Raw genomic sequence first — 20,853 nt, 5'->3', positions numbered from 1 at the left:
TGAGGTGTTGAGGCTCACATATTCGTCCTGCTCTCGTTACGAGCGTACTAATCATGCCTCTTTTCTGGCTCTGGTGGTGGTTTGACAGTTTGTGGAGGTATCGGTCCGTGTGTGTCGGTTTTCGATACACGCTGTGTCCCAGGTTTTCGCCGTCCCTTGTGACCAGCACATCTAGAAATGGCAGTTTCCTGTCCTTTTCTACCTCCATGGTAAATGTTATGTTGGCATGGAGGCTGTTCAAGTGTCTCAGGAATTCACCGAGCTGTTCTTCACCATGGCTCCACACCACGAAAGTATCATCGACGTACCTGTACCACACCTTAGGTTTGCAAGGATGGTCAGTTTTGATGTTGTTTCGTTATTTACGAAAGTGCCACTCAGCGACGCTCTGGAGCACATCGGTTCCATGTTCCCGCAAGACATCAAAAAGCTCTTCCATGCATGTCTCACCACGAGCTATTTCACGTGGAATGGCGATTTCTACGAACAGCTGGAAGGCGTCGCCATGGGTAGTCCTCTCAGTCCAGTGGTGGCCAACTTCTTCATGGAACAATTCGAAGCACAGGCACTGGACTCGGCGACTTGCAAACCTAAGGTGTGGTACAGGTACGTCGATGATACTTTCGTGGTGTGGAGCCATGGTGAAGAACAGCTCGGTGTTCTGACAAGAGTACCTTGGCAGTCATCAGAGATTGCAGAGGCCATTAGCAATAGTAGGCAGGCTCTCCAGCACCGTAAATGACACAAATCGATGGAGCATCTTATTTACTTCAAGTGGCTTCATGCCTGGGTCTGCCCCCTGATGAAATGATGTAAACAAGAATGCTGGGAGCTGCATGTTTCAGCCATCGGACCACATACCTCTCCTTTGCAGGTTTGACCTAAGATGAGACATGCCTACATGTACTAGACACTAGTAGGTGTATCTGCCATTACCTTGAAATTGATCTGTCTTCACTGACCCAGACACCATGGCTGAACATGTTGCTCTTCATATGCTCGAGTCTCAGCATCTGAGAATTATCAACCTGTCCCTCATGTTCTCAAGCAATGGGTGGAGCAAAGGCAATTACCTTTTACTACATGCCACCTGGAGCTGTATGAAGCTCCATTCATTGAATGAATGGGAATTAATCAGTGTCCTAGCCCTCCGGCCTGATGCAGCTCCAGAGCGAGGTCACATCCACAACCAAATGATCAAGCACCTATCAGTGGATTGCCATCTGTAACTGGGTCTGGAATGAGGACCAGTTCCCATCACAGCCATTAAAAGCATTATTGTAACAGTGCTAAAACTGGGTTAGCACCTCTAGAGATTGGCAGTTATCTCCCAGTAAGTTTGACCAATGTTTTCCATAAATTGCTTGAATGCACAGTGAGCTGGTGGCTGTGTGGCTACCTGAGTTTCAGGGTCGTCTGGCTGCATACCCATGTGATTTTCGCCAAAGCTGTTCCACTACTGATGATCTGTTTTGCCTGCAATCTGACAGCCTACCAGCTTTTACGCAGTGTCAATTCATTACAGCTGTCTTCTTCAACCTGCAAAAGCTGTATGACACAAGGCAGTGACACCATATCCTTGCTACCTTACACAGGTGGGGTGTGTTGAATCCACTCCCAATTTTCATCTAGAACCTCCTGTCACAGTGTATGTTCTGGGTTCTAGATGGTGCTTCCCACAACACTTTCCATATACAAGAGAATGGAGTTCTACAGAGCCCTGTACTGAGTGTCCTTGTCTTTCTACAAGCCATCAATGGTCACTTCCAGCTGTGAGGTCATCAGTATCACCCTCCTTGAATGCTGACTATTTCTGCCTCTTACTATTGCTCCTCTAGTGTGGATGTGGCTGAATATAGACTGTAAGGTGCCATACGAAAGACGTGGCCATGGGCACTCACCCGTGGCTTTTGGTATTCAGCTGCCAAGACCCAGGTTACATTTTTCTGTCAACATTGTATGGTTCGTCCACAACCAGAACTTTATGTTGATGACAAACTACTCAATGTGGCAGGAACTTACTGCTTTTTAGGACTGGTCTTTGATTCTTAGTTGACATGAATTCACAATCTTCTGCAGTGTAAGTGAAAGTGCTTGCTGCACCTCAGTACGCTTTGTCACCTGAGTAACACCAGCAGGGGTGCAGAGTGCACTACGCTTCTGCAGCCTTACAAATCCATAATAAAACCCTGTCTTTGTTATGGGAGTCTGGCATATGGCACAGCATCATCATCGTCGTCATTGTGGATACAGGATCTGATTAACCACTGTGGGGTTTGATTTGCAACAAGAGCCTTTTGAAGTAGTCCTGTAGACAGATAACACATGGAGGCTGGGGTCCATTCATTGTGTATCAGGTGCCAACAACAGCTTCTCAGTTATGCTACTTATGTTTGCAACTCTCCTCAGTATCGAAACTATCGTTCCCTCTTTCCAAACACGGAAACCCATCTTCCACAATGGTGACTCGGGTCAGGGATTTTGATCGCAGTCCACACACTGTCCCTCCCCTCTGAACTCCAGTTATTTCTTCCTCCACCTCTCCTCTAGGCCCACTCACATACACCTCTGTGGGGAACCCATTGGTCACAGCTTTGTCTTGACCCATCATGAGGTCCGAGAGACACGGTCCCTCCTGAGGCCCTCTGCCACCCATTTTTGTCCATCCTTGGTACATCCTGGAGTTCAGCAGTAGTCTATACTGATTGCTTGATGGTTGCTGATCACGGGCTTGCTTACACTGTCATGGGTCATACTGAACTGCCTTCCTTGCTGGAAGCTGTAGTGTTGGTAGCCATCTCTTGTGCTCTTGAGCATATTCTTCCCTCCACTGGTGGGTCCTTCATCTGCAGTAGCCTCTTGACCAGTTTGAAAGCTTTCAACCAGTATTACCCTCAGCATCCCTTAGTCATTGCTAACCAGTATTCCCTTGAGCAATGTGGATGCTTAGTGACATTTGTTTGGACTCTGGGTCATGTTGGGATCTCTGGGAATGAACTTGCTAACAGCTTGCCCATATGGGCTACCAGTAAACTGGCTCTGGTAATTAGTATTCTGGAAACAACCTCTGGTCGGAATTACACCCAAGTTTTAGGAACCTGAATTACAGAATTAATCACTGTGAATTCAGACAACCAGAGATAAGGAGACTACGAATCTATGGAGGTCCTCCAAGCAAGCGTTTCACAAGCATTCTACCATCGTTTGGTGGCTCCACATCAGCTGTATCTGGTTGACTCATGGCCACCTCCTCCAGTGCCACCTCACTGTCATCAATCTCGTTCAACAGTGGTCTACATTTTGCTGTCCTGTTCAACCTAGCCACCCTGTGGCAGAATCTTAAACTCCTTAACTCACTACCCCTGGTGTTAAGAGATGATGCCTCAGTGACTGACTTAGTTCTACGTTTATTTCATGAAGAAGGCTTATGTCGCTCTCTTTAAGGGAGGGCAACTGAAGCTTATCAGCTCATTGAGGGGTTGGCAGAACCAGAACACTCTGTTGCCTCTTCTGCTGAGACCAGGCTGCTGCTATCTGGGCTTGGTGGACCAGCCTGGTTCTCAGCCTACCTGCTCTTTTACTTTTCTTCCCTCCTCTCACATTAATCTTTCGTCTCTGTACTTCTCATGCCCTGTCTGTATTGATAGTCATTCCGAGGCAGTTTCTGAGTGAAGTACCTCTGGTAAATGGCGGGCCTGGGGATGTATGTCCCCTCATTGCATTCTGCTCCTGCTCTGTGGTGCTTCTTGCTGCTCCCTAAATGGGGCACCTTGCCTACCTTTAGTGCTCTGTCTCCCTTTTTTCTTTTTGTTCCTTATATTGGTTTGTGACCTTTCATAGACATTTGGGTTTTCTTCCTCTGGATTGTGTGTGGTAGGCTCTCTCATACCAACAGTCATGTAGACCTGCCTGCCTGTTTGAGGAAGTAGGGATGGAGAGATCTAGTAGTTTGGTGCCTTCAATCAGCCAACTGCCTCTGTCCATCTGTTCCTGCCACCTCCCTCTCTGTCTGTTGTTCTTCCCTTCCTCTTGTCACATCATCCTGCCCACCTCCATAGGAGGTTGTTGGTTCTTACTTTCTTAGTATTTTAGTCTAGATAGTAATATGTGTACCTGGCTTCATTGAAGTCGAACCAGTGGTTAAGAGGTAACGGAAAACACATCCACTTTTGTAATATGTATGGTTACTGTTTATGCTGGTTGCTGCTTGGGATGTAAGAAATAATTTTGATTGATATTTTGGGATCAGTCACACACTGTTGTGCTTGCCTTCAAGAATAAACAAAGCTTTGGTTTCAATATATATATAGGCAGTGAGAAAATGTGGTGCCACAATTCAAATATTTGAAACCAAAGCTTTGTTTATTCTTGAAGGCAAGCACAACAGTGTGTGACTGATCCCAAAATATCAATCAAAATTATATATATAACAGAGGGAAACATTCCACGTGGATAAAATATATCTAAAAAGAAAGAAGTAGTCTCATCATCTTTCTTTATATATATATACAGACACATATACAGACACAAGCAGACATATTTAAAGACCACTTTAAATATGTCTGCTTGTGTGTGTGTGTGTGTGTGTGTGTGTGTGTGTGTGTGTGTGTGTGTGTGTGTGTGTGTGTGTGTGTGTGCGTGTGTGCGCGCGTGTGTGCGCGCGTGCGCCCGAGTGTATACCCGTCCTTTTTTCCCCCTAAGGTAAGTCTTTCCGCTCCCGGGATTGGAATGACTCCTTACTCTCTCCCTTAAAACCCACATCCTTTTGTCTTTCCCTCTCCTTCCCTCTTTCCTGATGAGGCAACAGTTTGTTGCGAAAGCTTGAATTGTGTGTGTTTGTTTGTGTTTGTTTATGTGTCTATTGACCTGCCAGTGCTTCGTTTGGTAAGTCACATCATCTTTGTTTTTAGATACATTTTTCCCACGTGGAATGTTTCCCTCTATATATATAAATTATTAGTGTTATGGCCATAACAGCTTCTACACAAGATCCGTATAAAAGTCTCTCTCTCTCTCTCTCTCTCTCTCTCTCTCTCTCTCTCTCTCTCTCGAAGACACATTAAAGACGGAAAAGACTGAAGGGCCTAGTGCTTGGGTAAAGCAAGATCCCGAACTGAAACATGCTGATGGGTCTGAGCATAATGTAAGTTTTCACACAAGCACTGTATTGTGGAGGAAGTGTTGTAAGAATGTCATGACACAAATATGGGGCATTAGAGCTAAATTATCATGGATAGTGTAAAATTGTAACCTATGATACCAGCTATTTTCAAGAATGTTTGTGATTGTCCAGTTGACTCTAGTTAGATGTGCCATTTGTAGGTTATTACCAATAGTATTTTAACAGCACTTGTTACAAGCATATCTTTATGAACCAATACCCTTGCATTAATTTTTTTTATTATGGTTCTATGTAATGAATGCCTTAACTATGTATTTGGTGTCAACAGAGCAAGGAAGACTTCCTCTTGGAAGTAATTGTTAATCTTGTTACATGTCTCTGTGTCACAGTGCTGTAACATGATGGGGAACTATGATATGTGATGGGTATATTGTAGAGTTCCCAGTCACTATTCACTGTAGTATTTACATCATTACTGAAACCCTGCATTGGGTGTATGTAATTCATTATGATTTTCCTCCAGTACACATGAGATAAATTTGCATTGTTTCCTAAAGAGCAGGCACTGAAAATACATGGTGACAGAGAAAGAAGCTGTGTAAATAGCATTAAATTTGGCTAATTTTGATGATAATGTGTGGAATGCCATATTCATTCGATAAATGACCAAAAAGTGCTGTTTATGGGTTTACAGCTAGATTATTTTCATCTCTAAATTATCTGAGTTTTTTAATTGTTGCCAGACACACACATCAAGTTTGTATATGGGAGTATGACCACCCTATAGAGCAGGCCATAGGGCCTCTGAAATCAGAGTAGATTATGTGACAGGAATAGAAAGTGAAAGTATGCCAAATAAATACTACACAATCGCTGATAACAAAATCTGTGGAATAAGAACTGATTTGGATGCATTGAGACACTCACTCTTCCCAATTGATAAAAATCACTGCAAAGTTGGATGATAGTCATAAGAAAGGAATATTGAGAGCTGTGTCATACACACAGAAGTTAGCAAGCAGTTATAATTCAGATTGTTTTCTTTTTCAGACTGTTAAAGATCCACTGGGAATATCTTGGCCCACTGATTTTATCAAGGAGGATCCCGAATTAAATTTGGAAATGAATGTAACTGAGAATATTGTAAGTATTCACATCTCAGATGTATTGTTTGTAGTTAAGTAATAAGTCTTTTAAGTGTGTAGAGTAAAAGATGCATTCAGTGGAATTGTCACAGATTGTCAAGTTTTCTGGAACTTGTTGCTGTTCGTAATTCTAGAGTGTTCTTATACTCTTGCACTTAACTTTCATATCACCTGTTAAATGCTGACTGCTTTAAATAGAAGTGGAAAGGGACTGGTAGTGAGTATAATCCTGTTTTCCATAGCTCATGTTGATATCAACTATACTGTATAATGGCTGTGTGTGATGGTCACAACATTAACATTTAGATGAAGTGTAGGTTGTAGTAGTCTAGGTCATTAGAGTAATATTCCTCCTTTCAGTAACTCCTGATAAATACAATTCAAAAGAACATTGGCTGTTCTTATCTTTTATGTGAATCATAGTTATTCTTACCTCAAAAATTTTTTGTGTTTTGAAAGAGATAAAATTGGTGTGTTGTAGATCAGCCTTAATAGTTTGGCCACAACCTGTACATATTGTGGCAGCTTCTGTGGTACCTGTTGTATTAGTTACAAAATTTTCAATAGTAGAAAAACTCTGTGTATGGCTTTGGTGAATGATTGTACATAGATGAAGCAATGTGTGGCCTCACCATTTGAGTCCTGACAGATCTAAAGAAGAAATACTAATTTTTGAAATATGCTTTATGACCTTGCTAAGGGAAAGAGATGCTCACATTGATAAACATGTCACAGGATTGAAATTGGACAGACTGGGAGTATTCAACACACAATTGCAGAAATTTTGGTACTGGCTCACTCTTGATCTCATTGTTCATAAACTTCCCGCAGTTATAAAGGATTCTTCATGCACTGAAATGTTGACTTCTTCAAACAAGCATACAGGTCAAGGAACCAAACTATCATGCTATGGACAAGTTGGGGAGTATGTAAAGGAGTGTAGCTGATTCACAGCTAACAGGCAAAGACTTAATGTCACAGAGCCTCATATTATGCCATTTTAAACTAATTAAAGGGATGCATTTGCATCACAAGTAGACAGTACAGTAAGTGAAATAGTAGTAGTGTTGTTCCACAAGAAGGGTTTCATAGAAATGAGAATGTCATGCATAGAAGTCAGGGATGTGCATATGGGGAGTTTGGCTAAAAGAACGAACTGTAGGGTGTTCTAGAGCATAGCTGTAGTTGGAAAAGTGGCTGGATTGTAGTTAGTGACCACTAATCATAAAGATACAAAAGACCTCCGCATGCAGCCCAAGAGATCACAGGTCAAACAAGATGCCTCCATGGCACAAGGGCCAGAGGGTCAGGGATAATGTCCACTGCATGGAGTGCTGCTCCCAATGCAAGTGTGCAGGACAGTGTGTTGCTGGTTGTGTGGTCTGGAAAACCATGTCATGTGGTTGGCACTGAAATCACTGACGTGTACCCCACTTGTTATGTTGAAAATATGTAACTTAGATTAAAGAGTGGTAGACACCTGAGAAATCTACGAATAGGATGTGTGACCATAAGTGATCCTGAGTAGCACATGCAGCTGTGCAATGAACATATTAGCTCTGTCAGCAAGAATGACATGCAGTCTTTGTGGTCTCAGTAGCATAAAATGCTAGGGCTTAATAATGATGGTGAAAAATAGGGCTGACCGTTTTGATACTGGCCAACAAGATTCTGTGTTAGCAAGAGCAAGCTAGCAAGATAGCAATGTAATACTTTGTTGGAGAAGCAATTCAATGGCAGGCTGCTGCATCTGTTACTGGTAGGTTCAAACAACACGCAAGTGTTACAGAGATGCCTCAGAAACTCAGATGAGAATTCCCAGACAGAGGGTGACGTTCTTTTGAGAAATGCTATTCAGAAAATTTAGAGAACTGTCATTTGAAGCTGACTGCTGATCGATTTTGTTGTTTCCAACATACATTGCACATAAGGACTATAAAGATAAAATTCATGAAATCAGGGCTGATATGGAGGCACATACAGTCTTTTTCCCTCGTATTTGCAAGTGGAATGGGAAAGGAAATGACCATCAGGGTTATGGGGTACCCTTTGCCACGCGCCATTCGGTGGATAGCGGTGTATCGATGTATATGTAGATACTAGGTAAAGTAAGTAGCTGACTAATGTAGTAGGAGTAACAGTGATATTTTAGTAGCAAATGTACGTACGGACATACATACATACATACATACATACATACAAAATAATCTATCAGCAGTTCCCATAATTAGCAGTGTGAGTAGATTAGCACTAGTCACTAGCAGCTGGTTGTCAGTATTCCTGTGGGAGCTTCTGCCTTCAGATCTGCACCCTGGCTCATCCCACATCCATCCACATCATTTATAGAACGCAGTGTGTAAATCGAAGTGTGGACAAATGGATATGATTAACACCCCATCTCTAGCCACAGCGGAGGTACAGTGTTGAAAGCAAATTTAATGACAAAAATTCTGAAACATTCAATAATAAATGCAACCCATCAAGACAAATTAAGGTTATCATATTTTACTGAAAGAAGTTATACCTGTATGATCAATTCCTCAGGGTGATCAAAATCATCAGATTTCACAGGACTATAACTTTGTCATAAATAAAGATATAGAGTTGGGGTCAGATTTTTACTTCTATACATTCCTGAAAAGCCTTTATTTACAAAGGAACTATAAGATTTTCCCATTGTGTACAATTTGTGTCTGCACATACAACATTAATGTGCTTCTCACAGCTGTGTTTAGGATCAGATTCATCATTTACTGATCACAAATATCAATTCTTTTCAACTTCTTCAGATTTGACCCATGCATTTACAAGCATGTCAGTTTAGGAAACTCACTGCTATTGCCATGTAGCATCATAGTTCAAAGTTGTTGGAAGAGGAAGCACATAGGTGGAGCCTTCCACAAACTCCCACCAATAAAAAAAGATATCATACTGTGAGATGAAGCAAATTTCAAGGTTAGGTCGGCAGCCCATTATAGCTGATCAATACCTCAGGCAGATTACTGTTAAGAAGTGCTCTTTCGTGCAGGTTCCAATGTGCAGTGGTGCACCGTATGAAAAATTGTTTCCGATAATTTTCCATCTCTTCTGTTTTGGGTCCATTTGTGTGTTTTCTTATAATGTCAACTTACTTCAGTTTGTTACAGAACTCCCTTTTCCTCAGATTCAATTCAGTGATGATATCACTAAACTGTTAATCACATTACATAAATTGAATAATAAATCGTGATCACTACCAACAAACTTCTTGTCCCATATTGCACAGCACATTACCCTTATTAATGTTGCAGCTACCAGTTCAAGTATTATCCCTTGAAGACTCATTTTATAAGATGTAAAGTAATCAGAAATGGCCTGCTACTGGAATTACTAGACATTATTGGCCATACTCTTAAGTGAAACATACTGCATACAGTTCCTTGGTGTCTGCTTGGATTTCATATTGAAATGGGGTCAACAAATTGGTAAACTTGTCGATTCCCTCAGCGTTACTCACCTAGAGGCAATTAAGATGGCTTCTTTTGGATTTTTCACTTTTTTGAATTATCTTCTGGCACAGCCAACTAGAAATAAATAAAATATTAGTTACTTAATGTAAAAACCAAGAGTTATGTAGTGACATGAAGGTGCAAGATTCCCTAGGTCAGTGAAGAGGTTTATGCAAGGTGTTCATATCACATTCCTACTACAAGATTGTGTTGGATAAATACTAATTTGTTCATAGCTGCCATGCCCTATAAGATTATCCCATTGGATAGTACTGAGTGAAAGCATGCTAGGAAGCATTTCTGCAAGTTGACACTCTGGACGAACATTCATTAATGGCAAGGCAGAAAAGTATGAACTATTTGGTTGACTCATTCTCATGCTGGTGCCTCCTTAATCTATTATCGATTCGAATGCCCAAGAACTTAACGCGTGGATCCTCATCTAGTGTCTGTCCCTTGTATCTGTGTCATTTGGATCTGTTTGGAATTGCACGATGTGTGTTTATGAAAGTATAAAGTTTGAATTTTGGTTCTGTTGCTGTACACCAGTTGCAAGCATGTTCCATTATTCTCCTGGCTGTTTCTATTATGAATGTGTTTGCCAGTTATCAGTGTACTCGTGTCATCAGCAAGCATTGCAGATTTTGGAGGCACGTCCAATGGTTTTAGCACAACATTCATGTAGTTCAGTATACATCAAATGATGAACCCTGTGGGACATCGTATTAATTGTTTCCCCATTTTGTAATTAGTTTTACTCCCAAGGTGTCATTTATTACTATGACACAGTTTTTTGTTGCTAATCTAAGATTCAGTTCTTGTAACTGTAATTCTTTTAACACCATAACAGTGTTGTTTACTGAGTAAAGGGAGATGAAGGTTTCAATGTGATGCCAATAAGTTTTCTCCACTTGTACTGCATATTTGTCATGCTGTGAAGTCATCACAGTATTTTAGTTATTAGGTTGCTACAATCATCAAAAGATGATTTCCTGCTTCTGTCACTAAATGATTCTTGTGATTTGACCATTCATCTGATGAAACTGATGTCTGGTGAAGTATACACTTCCTGACTGAGTCTGATGGATCTAATTTCAATGGTCACTTTTTCTACCTAGTGTTTTTGGCTACTGTTAAGAAATTGTTTTCATGGCCTGATATTTTTTCAGTTTTTCTAAATATTAGGCTGGTGCATAAGTTTTTAGCACTTTCGTTTTGCATGCTGGTATTTCAGTTGCTGAGGGTTTATTTATCAATTGTAATTTTTTATTTGTAGTTCACTGTTGCTGTTTGAGTTTACATATTGTCATTTTGTCATTTGGAGATACTGAGTGGAACTGTGGTCACTAGAAAGTGGAGTGCCAAGTGGAGAAATAGCACTGTTGATATATTCATCTGTTTGGGCACTATAGAGAGGTAACAAAACTGGAGGCAGCCAGAAGCATTTGTGCCCTGTTCATGTTTAATGCCACTGGACAGAGCTTGGCAAGAAAATGGTTTTTTCATCCTAAGGGGATTTTATTTATTTATTTATTTATTTATTTATTTATTTTGCCATTAGTGACTTACCTTCAAGGTTTGATGATCATTTAAATATATTAATTCACAATGATCATTGTTATTGTACTTGAGAACTGGCAAATTCGATGAACTGTGATCATTTCAGGACCTTCTGACATTCACGTGCAGTGGAGAAGGCTCAAAAATAGGGTGTACAGATACTACATGCACTAAACCAAAATCACAAAAATGGATGGCCATATGTGCATCCTTGCTTGCATGCCATCAGTTGCTTGTGAACAACACTAATCATTCTTGCCATATATCATTATGGTGATCAGAAGTGGTGGCTTTGTACTAAAATAAGGAAAAGAAAGGAATGGTTGAGCCCAAAGAAAGCAACAACAAAAAGCATCCACAAAAGATAGTGTTGTACAACCTGTGTGGTTTACTATGAATTGCGTCCTTGAGATGTAACCACTGATTACTGCTGACATTTACTGTCAACAACTGAGATGTGTTGCAGATGCAGTACATGAACAACAACCAGGAAGACTATTCCAGGATAACACCTGCCCGCCATCTGTTAGACTGACCAAAAAATGGTACATAGGAGTTGGGTTTTGAAGTAATTTCACACTCACCTTATTCAACCGATCCTGCACCCTCAGATTTTCTCCTTTTCTGTGATCTATTGAACAACCTTCAAGGAACTCCCTTTTCAGATGAAAATGCGCTCTGAACCGTGCTCACTGAGTTCTTCGCCTTAAAACCACGTGACTTCTACAGTTACAGAATGAGTCATCCCAGCTGGGAGACTGCTGTAAATAGTGAAGGAGAACATTTAATTGATTCTCTTATTTGTATCTGTTATCCACTTAAACTTATGCCATGAACCATATACCAAACAAATACTTGCTGCAGATGGGTACATATGCCTAACGTTTTTTTTTCCTTTTACTGGTAAACTGTTTTTTCTTTCATCTCTGTCTAACCAGTATGTAAAATGTTCAAAATAATACTTGGTCTGTTAAGCCCAATGTCTGAGTTCAGATGTTGCTATCACAGATTGGTATTGTACATATCTTTTACAACACAGTTAACTTGGTGAATGTGTGCCGAGTCTTCAGTGATTAATTACATTGTCTTTAGTTGTCTAGTTTATAAGAAATTTACTATTTTCTCAAAATAATTCTGATCCCCAATTGAGGTTATGGCTGAGTAAATGTCAGAACATTCTTAATTTTTTGTCTTAAAATAATGTGGCTCTGTTGAGAGGTTACTGCAATCTGTGCACCATTGTTTCTCAGAATGTTGGAGTACTGTGTGGATCAGCTGCGTTGCGACAGTTATCCAACATTAAAGCTAATTACTCTTGTTCTGAGGTATCGGTTTAAGTAATTTTAATGAATAACCCAAAGGGTGCGTTGAAATATTATCAAAAAATGAGCATAGCTTCTAAAAGTAATTCCGTATGAAGAAAATGCAATGAAGAAGTGACAGAACCTGTAAATTAGTTAATAAATTTGTTTACGTCATTGTAGAAATGAGTGAAGCACTAAATATCCACCAATTGATATTGGAAATAATTTGAATTTGTTGCATGATCAGTAGGCCTGGTAGTTGTAGTGGACAGAGATAAAATTATTTTTTAATGGAATACAACAGTATACTTACTCATTAAAGGTCAGTTGAATCAAAAATACAATTCAGCTGAGGAAAGAGTGAATCCAAGTTTCCTCTTGGGCAATCACACGTATGAAAAGTGAGTTCCATTAATTTTTATAGTAACATTTCCTTTTCAAAATGATCGATAATGCGTTAACACAGTTGGCTGTGTGCAATTAAAGATAGCACCTGAAACAATTTTTTAAAATTGTGTTTGAATCAGAAATTATTTGAATTGCACCCTTCCTGCAAGATACAAATACATAAGGACTGTGTTATATTAGGCGTCCAATAATTGTATCAAAAACTTGAAATCTTGAAGATAAGTCAAAAACTAATTGCATTTGGGACACCACAGATTCTATACAAAACTCACAAAAATAGTGTCATTCATAATGCAGTTTTTGATACTCCAACAAACTAAAACTATACGTAAATCATAAGATTTAAATACGTAGGTCTCAATTTTTCGTTACGTTACATTTTCGTATAAAAAAGCAAGATTCATCTTGCAACACAGTCGTAGGTCCCAATTCTAAAGACATAAGTAAAATCTGTTGCTTTTTAAATAATCTTTGGTTAATTTATTAATGTTCAAATTTGTTCAGTTCTAACAAAAAGTGCTGTCCCTTTTGTATTGTGTGAATAAATTGTAGCCTTTGGAATGGGTTTCAAAAACATTACCATAGCTTCTGCATTTTCAGAGATGCCATAGAAATTGTTTTATACCTTTCTCATTTAAAATTTCTATAGTGCCAGACAATCCAGGATTTATCAGATAAACATGCACACCCTTGCCAGCATCTGTTGCAATGGTCTTCATCTGCAGCATTTGATCCCTACAAGAATTATTTTACACCTCTGAATACCCAGCACATCTTTGATGGGTTGCATCCTTAGTTACGAGAAGATTTTTGGTTTTTTCAAGCTTCAGGGTTGTTGTGACAACAATATTGATACCTTACGGTAAAAAATAATAGTTTCGAATATGAGCAAAAAGTTTGACATGAATGTAAGTTGTGCTCACTCATTTGTCCATAAACCATCTTCCAGCACCATAAAACATGGTTTTCACTTGAATCTGAGTTTGTGCACATTTATAAAAATCTGTATCTCAGCCAGAATACCATTTTCTGTGTGTCATCTGCTTCCACACCCCTCTCATTGTACCACCAATAGCATCCATGACAACTTTACCACGTCATGCAGCAAAGAATAACAATCCATTTCCACTTCAAATACTTTCAAACAGAAATTGGATAATGTACTTGTTTTCTAATAAAGTATAGCCATCTCAACAAATTGTCAACTTTTTTGAGAGATGACATTTTCTTCTTTACATCACCTTTAATTTGTATAAGAACACAGTAACACACTGTTTCATGTGTTAGATCTCATTAGCCATGGTGGCATGATAAAATGTTTCTGCAGCATCCAGGCAAAGCCAGTAATTGTCCATGTGATGAATGAACACTTTTGTCTTCATTAAACAGTGAAAAATTTTCTACGAAGTCAGTTTGTAGATCTCCAGATTTGAGAGATCCATTTTGCACATATCCCCAATTCAGCAGATTGTGAGAGTTTAATGAAGCAGGGAAATATTAAATATAAAATTTGCTTATCAATTTCTGACACTTACATCAGCAATGGTACCATTAACGTCTGTATATTTTAGTTGCCTGTCAACATCAATCCATTTTTCCATTTTACTACTTTGTCAGTCAACTTCATTATTTAATGTGGAGTGAAGTTTAGAAGTTACAGTTTTTACACTTTATACATGAGTTTGTAGTACACATCAATTAACAGTAGACCACATGTTCCAGTAACTCCTTACCTCAAGAAAAAATGCTCTTTTCGGTGCATTCACCAAATAGAGTTGGCATGATACCTACATACATACATAAATACAGGTGTATTCAAAACGAACAAATTTGTAACGAATGGAAGTAATTTTTATTTGCCCCAGTTCTGTGTCTGCCTAAAATTGCTTATAAGCTCCCTGAGCCGAAAATACTATGTCGTGTTTTTGAAAAACTATGTGCATTTTAGTTTCAGGATCTTTAGATAATTTAGTACCCTATCTGTCACCTGCTTGACAGATTGTCATATCTGTTGTAAAAAATTTCAACTGTTTGCTTCTCTTTTTATGAAACCTTGTTATTCAGTTTGTGGTGTTAATGTTTGCTTAAACATTATGGAAGTTGTTGCACTGGAACAATTAATTTGTTAGTTACTGCATATTTCCGAGTTGGGCTGTCTTGATGTAGCTACCCTTTCACTCTCTCAAATTTACTATCCATTATCTTTAACAGAAATCTAGTATTAATAGTGTGTAACAATGCACCAGTCTTCATATACAGATCCCACAGAGGGCCCACAACTCTTTTGTGGATACGTGCATGGCAAGCATGGGGCTCCGAGCTAGTGCAGTTCTCCTTCCTTCCTGGGCTGCCCTACCCCCCTTCCTCATCCCTCCTCGTCCCCAATCCTTCCCTCCCCCTTTCCTCCCCTTCACAATCCCTCTTCTTGGGAGTAATGTATCGAGACTTCGTCCGGAGACGGACGTTTGAAAGCTCCAGGATCCTGTTTCCTTTGTGTTTCTCCATCCTCACGCTTTCTTGCTCTATTGGTCTTTCCCTGCGTTCACTCTTCTCCTTGCTTTCATGCCCTTTCTTCTCTCTCTGGCTCTTTCTCCTTGCCCTATTCTCCTTGTCTTCTTTTCCGTGTCATAATCTCCACTTCGGCATTTGAGATTCTTTCTTCTATCCCCCTATCCCTCTCTCTCTTTCCACCCTGTGCGTGTCTGAAGGCCGACCCAAGCGTTCGCACACGTAGCCGGTGATGGGGTAACGCGTAATTCCCCGCCCTGGGCAGACAAGTCAGGCACACACGTACCCCCTGTAAAGGCCAGGCCCAGGGAGGGTTGATAGCCTGAGCTGTTACCTTCCGAACATGCCAATTGGTCTCTCTTTCCGTTTCTCGGGAGGTGTGACCTGAATTATGAACAATCACCTAAGGCAGGAGTGCCCTCTTTTAGAGTGCCCCCACAGGGAAGGAGTGCACCATCGGAGATTATGGCAATCATGGGGGATTCATGTGCAATGGATTTCTCTTCTTCTTCTTCTTCTTCTTCTTCTTCTTCTTCCCTGTCTTATGCCCAAAAAAGAAAGCTAGATGAAACTCCTGTTCCAAAAATCCTACCACCAGCACCGAAGTTTCTTGTTGTCACAAGATCTGTCACAATTTCTCAACAGTCAACCCTTTCATCATTCAGAAGAATGTAGATCCAATTTCGGGAGCAGTGAAATCTTGTACTCAGTTGTGCAACAGTACCTTGCTGTTGGAGTCAGAGAGCGCCTTCCAGGCCCAAAAATTACTTTGAGCCACTCTTACACACATTTCCTGTACAGGTGGAGGCCCGTCGCACCTTGAATTTGTCGCGTGGTGTGGTGTATACCAGGTCACTTGACGGACTAACTGATGAGGAGATTCTGTCTTTCCTCTCTGATCAGGGAGTGACGGCCGTCCATCGGGTCGTGAAAAGGGTCGACAAGGACCTCATACCGACTCGAACTATATTTCTGACATTCGACAATGTGCAATTGCCTTCACGAATTAAAGCGAGTTATGAGGTCATTTCTGTTCGGCCGTATGTACCCAGCCCTACAAGGTGTTACCAATGTCAGTGGTTTAATCATACACGGCAGTCTTCTTAAAGTGTGGCTGTGGCAGGGTTGCCCATGAGGGTGACTGTCCACCACCATCTCCTCATTGCATTAACTGTAAGGGCGACCATGCTGCCTCCTCTTCCGACTGCCCTGTCTACAAAGATGAGAAAAGTATACAGGAAATTCGAGTGAAAGAGAAGGTGTCAACCTCGGCTGCTCACAACTTATTCAATAGCAGAAAGCCCACTGTGCTTCTGGCAGGTAAATACAGTACTGTTCGCACCTACCGGGGAGGTAGCTACACACACGCGATCTAACATTTAGCGATTTGGTCTTCAGATCAGCCACTGCTAAGATCGCCCAATCTACATCTCCTCTTCCTTCCGCCAACCATAAGGCTCAATCATCATCTGCTACTGCTAAGACAAGGACCTCTAAATTAGATGCTCAGACCTTCAAAAAAGAACCGACACGTGAAGATTTCTTGCGTATACAAACTTCACAGCCTCAACTGTTCTTTCGACAAAACGTAATTCTTCAAAGATGGCTCATAGAAAAGAGTTCTCCATCTCTGCCGAGGCGCATTTTTTCTACTGCGCCACCCAGCGGTTGCCATCGCTGGCCGTCTTCAGTTTCACCAGGCCGCACTGCTGGTAGCCGATTATCTGGCATTTCACTGGCGTAGGCAGCTGCCCCTCCTGACCAGCTCAGGAAGGTGGCAGATGCAACTGTTGAGTTGATGGCCCATGACTCACCACCTATCGATTGCAGCAGCACTGCTCCCTCGAAGCTAGGCCCTCAGCAGCCATCGAGGTGACCTTTTCTTGTTTCTTTTCTTTCTTTTAGTTTTCATAATGGCATTTCTTCAATGGAATATTCACGGCATTCGGTCCAACCAAGAGGAACTAAAATTGCTCCTTGGAATGCACTGCCCGCTTGTCGTAGGTCTCCAAGAAACGAAGTTATGCCCATGTTATCGTATTGATCTGGCACACTATACCTCCGTGTGTTCTGACCTACCCCCTGTGGCAGGTATTCCGGCTCATGGAGGGGTCTTATTGCTGGTTCAGGATGGTGTCTACTATGATCCAATCACATTGCACACCGATCTGCAGGCAGTTGCCATCCGAATTACTCTCCCCACTTTCACATTTTCCTTTTGTACTGTTTACACTCAATCATCGTCTGCCTTTACTAGGGTAGACATTATACAACTAATTGCTCCACTTCCTACACCATTTTTGTTGATTGGAGACTTTAATGTCCACCATCCCCTTTGGGGCTCTCCAGCATACTGCCCAAGAGGCTGCCTCTTGGCAGACCTTTTCAACCACCTCAATCCAATCTGCTTAAATACCAGTGCATCTACCTTCCTTTCGGGTGCAACACATACCTATTCCCACTTGAACCTCTCAATATCCACTATCGAACTTGCATGTCAGTTCGACTGGTATGCTCTTTCTGACCCATACTCGAGCGACCTTTTCCCCTGCGTAATCCGTCTCCTGCATCACACCCCTTCTCCATGTTCCACTAGCTGGAACATCTCCAAAGCTGACTGGGGCTTTTCACATTCCTGGCAATCTTCCATCATCAAAACTTATCCAGCTGCGATAGTCAGGTCGCATACCTCTCGGACGTTACTCTCATTGCTGCTGAACATTCCATCCCTCGTACTTCCTCTTCTCCATGTCGAGTACCAGTCCCCTGGTGGACTACAGCATTCAACGACACTATTTGTGCTCGGCCACGTGCTTTACACACCTTCCAACGCCACCCTGCAATGGTGAACTGTATCAGTTACAAACGACTCCGTGCACAATATCGTTGTGTTATCAAAGAAAGCAAAAAGGCTTGCTAGGTGGCTTTCACCAGCTCATTCAAAAGTTTTCAACAGTCTTACTCCTTCAGTTGTTTGGGGTGGCCTGCGCAGGCTATCTGGCACCAAGGTCCACTCCCCGATTTCTGCCCTGACTGTAGGGAATGAAGTCCTTGTGGATCCTGAGGATGTCTCAAATGTCTTCGGCCGCTTTTTCGCGGAGGTTTCGAGCTCTGCCCATTACCACCCTGCCTTCCTCCCCCGAAAACAAGCAGAGGAGGCACAGCCACCTTCTTTCTAGTCTTTGAATCGTGAAAGTTACAATGCCACCTTCACTGTCCGGGAACTCGAAAGTGCACTCGCCTGGTACCGATCCTCTGCTCTGGGGCCTGATAGTATCCATATTCGGATGCTGAAAAGCCTTTCTCCTGCAGGTAAAGGCTTTCTTCTTCGCGCCTATATTTGCATCTGGACTGAAGGTCATGTTCCCACACAGTGGCGTGAAGCAATTGTTGTCCCCGTACCCAAACCAGGAAAGTACAAACACCTTCCTTCCAGTTATTGCCCCATCTCCCTTACCAGCTGTGTCTGCAAGGTGATTGAGCACATGGTAAATTCTCAATTGGTTTGGCTCCTTGAATCTCGATCCCTCGTTACCAAATTCTAATGTGCCTTTCATAGGCGCCGCTCTGCTTGTGACCACCTAGTTACTTTGTTTACCTTCATTAGGAACAACTTTTTGTGTAAGCACCAGATGGTGTCTGTGTTCTTCAATTTGGAGAAGGCTTAAGACACCTGTTGGAGGGCGGGCATTCTCCGCACCATGCACACTTGGGGCCTTCGTGGTGGCCTCCCTCTTTTTATTATTCCATATTTAATGGATTGAATGTTCAGGGTACATGTGGGTTCTGTTTTGTCAGATGCCTTTCGCTAGAAGAATGGGGTGCCCCAGGGTTCCGTTTTGAGCGTGGTCCTTTTTGCCATAGCGATCAATCCAATAATGAATTGCCTTCCAGCTGACATTTCAGGCTCCCTTTTCGTGGCCGACTTTACGATCTACTGCAGCACTCAGAGAACAGGTCTCATGAGCGCTGTCTTCAGCGTTGTCTAGACCGTCTATATTCATGGAGTGTTGCTAACGGTTTCCGTTTTTCTGGTGAGAAAAGTCTGTATGAACTTCTGGCGTTACAGTTTCTTCCACCATCCATACATCTCGGTCCAGTTGCTCTCCCAGTCTTTGAGACAACAAAATTTTTAAGGCTTGCATTTGACAGGAAACTGCTGATCTCCACGTGTTTCTTACTTGGTTGCTCATTGTACCCATTCCCTAAATGTCCTCAGTGTTCTCAGTGGTACGTCATGGGGAGCAGATCGAATGGTCTTGCTTTGCTTACATTGGTCCATTGTCCGATGAAAGCTGGATTACGGGAGCTTTGTCTACTCTTCTGTCCGGCCGTCCACCTCATGCCGTCTAAACTCTATCCACCATCAGGGGCTATGTCTGGCGACTGGAGCATTCTACACCAGCACTGTTGAGAGGCTGTATGCTGAAGCTGCCGAATTACCGCTAAACTACTGGCGCTATATGTTGCTTTGTCAGTATGCCTGCCGAATGATGTTTATGGCCAACCACCCGACATATTTCTTCTTCTTAGAAGGCTCTCTCAACCGCCAATAAGGGCTGTATGTGTCTGCCATATTACCTCCTGGAGTTCGCTTTCATCGCCTGCTTCAGCAACTTGATTTTACCCTCCCTACAACTTTTAGAGTGGGTGAGAGCCCAACGCCACCTTTGCTCCAGGCTCAGATTCGCATTCACCTTGAACTCAGCTCGCTTCCAAAGGAGAAGGACTGCGGATTCAATATACCGCTTGAGGTTTGTCCAACTTCGTTCGAGGCTCACTAATGTCATTTACACAGATGGCTCCAAGACTACTGCGGGCATCGAATGTGCGTTTATCATTGGTGATGATACATTTCAATACCGGCTCCTTGACCAGTGTTCAAGCTTTACAGATGAGCTTTTTGCTCTCTGTCAGGCTGTTCAGTATATCTGCCACCATCGTCATTCTCCCTATTCCATCTGCTCTGATTCTTTGAGCGCCATTCAGTGTCTCCATGGCCCATATTCGGACCACCCTCTTGTGCAACGAATTAAACAGTCCCTCCAGTTGCTAGCTGATACCAGCGCTCGTGTCTTTCTTTTTTCCAGATTCCTGGCCATATTGGTGTGCCTAGGACCGAAGCTGCTGATGCTGCAGCCAAGGCTGCTGTCCTCTTGCCTCTGACAGTGTTCTTTTGTGTCCCACAAACTGATGTTAGTGGGGTTCGTTGTCAGCACGTTTCATCATTGTGGCATGAGGCTTGGTCCTCTCTCTATGAAAATAAGCTCAGGGCCATCAAACTGATCCCGACGGCTTGGACGACCTCCTCAAGCCCT

At 41.9% G+C, this 20,853-nt stretch overlaps 2 protein-coding genes across 14 annotated transcripts in view; both read left to right on the top strand.

Moving 5' to 3' along the window:
* LOC126213376 (zinc finger protein 99-like) overlaps positions 1-20,853 on the top strand; it is a 143,370-nt gene that overhangs the window by 79,799 nt on the left and 42,718 nt on the right. The window lies entirely within an intron of this gene.
* Positions 1-20,853, top strand: part of LOC126212891 (zinc finger protein 729-like) — a 261,153-nt gene that overhangs the window by 199,144 nt on the left and 41,156 nt on the right. For 11 of the 13 annotated variants that reach the window (XM_049940402.1, XM_049940393.1, XM_049940396.1 and 8 more), the window contains one exon: positions 6,173-6,265. The exons of the other annotated variants lie outside the window; for them this stretch is intronic. In XM_049940402.1, coding sequence (XP_049796359.1) covers positions 6,173-6,265 — 93 coding nt within the window. The remainder of the gene's footprint in view (positions 1-6,172; positions 6,266-20,853) is intronic. 13 annotated transcript variants of the gene reach the window in all.

This window comes from Schistocerca nitens, chromosome 11 (assembly GCF_023898315.1).
Source record: "Schistocerca nitens isolate TAMUIC-IGC-003100 chromosome 11, iqSchNite1.1, whole genome shotgun sequence".
NCBI lineage: Eukaryota > Metazoa > Arthropoda > Insecta > Orthoptera > Acrididae > Schistocerca > Schistocerca nitens.
Note: the sequence above shows the minus strand (reverse complement) of the source record. Positions and strands in the feature narration are given on the sequence as shown.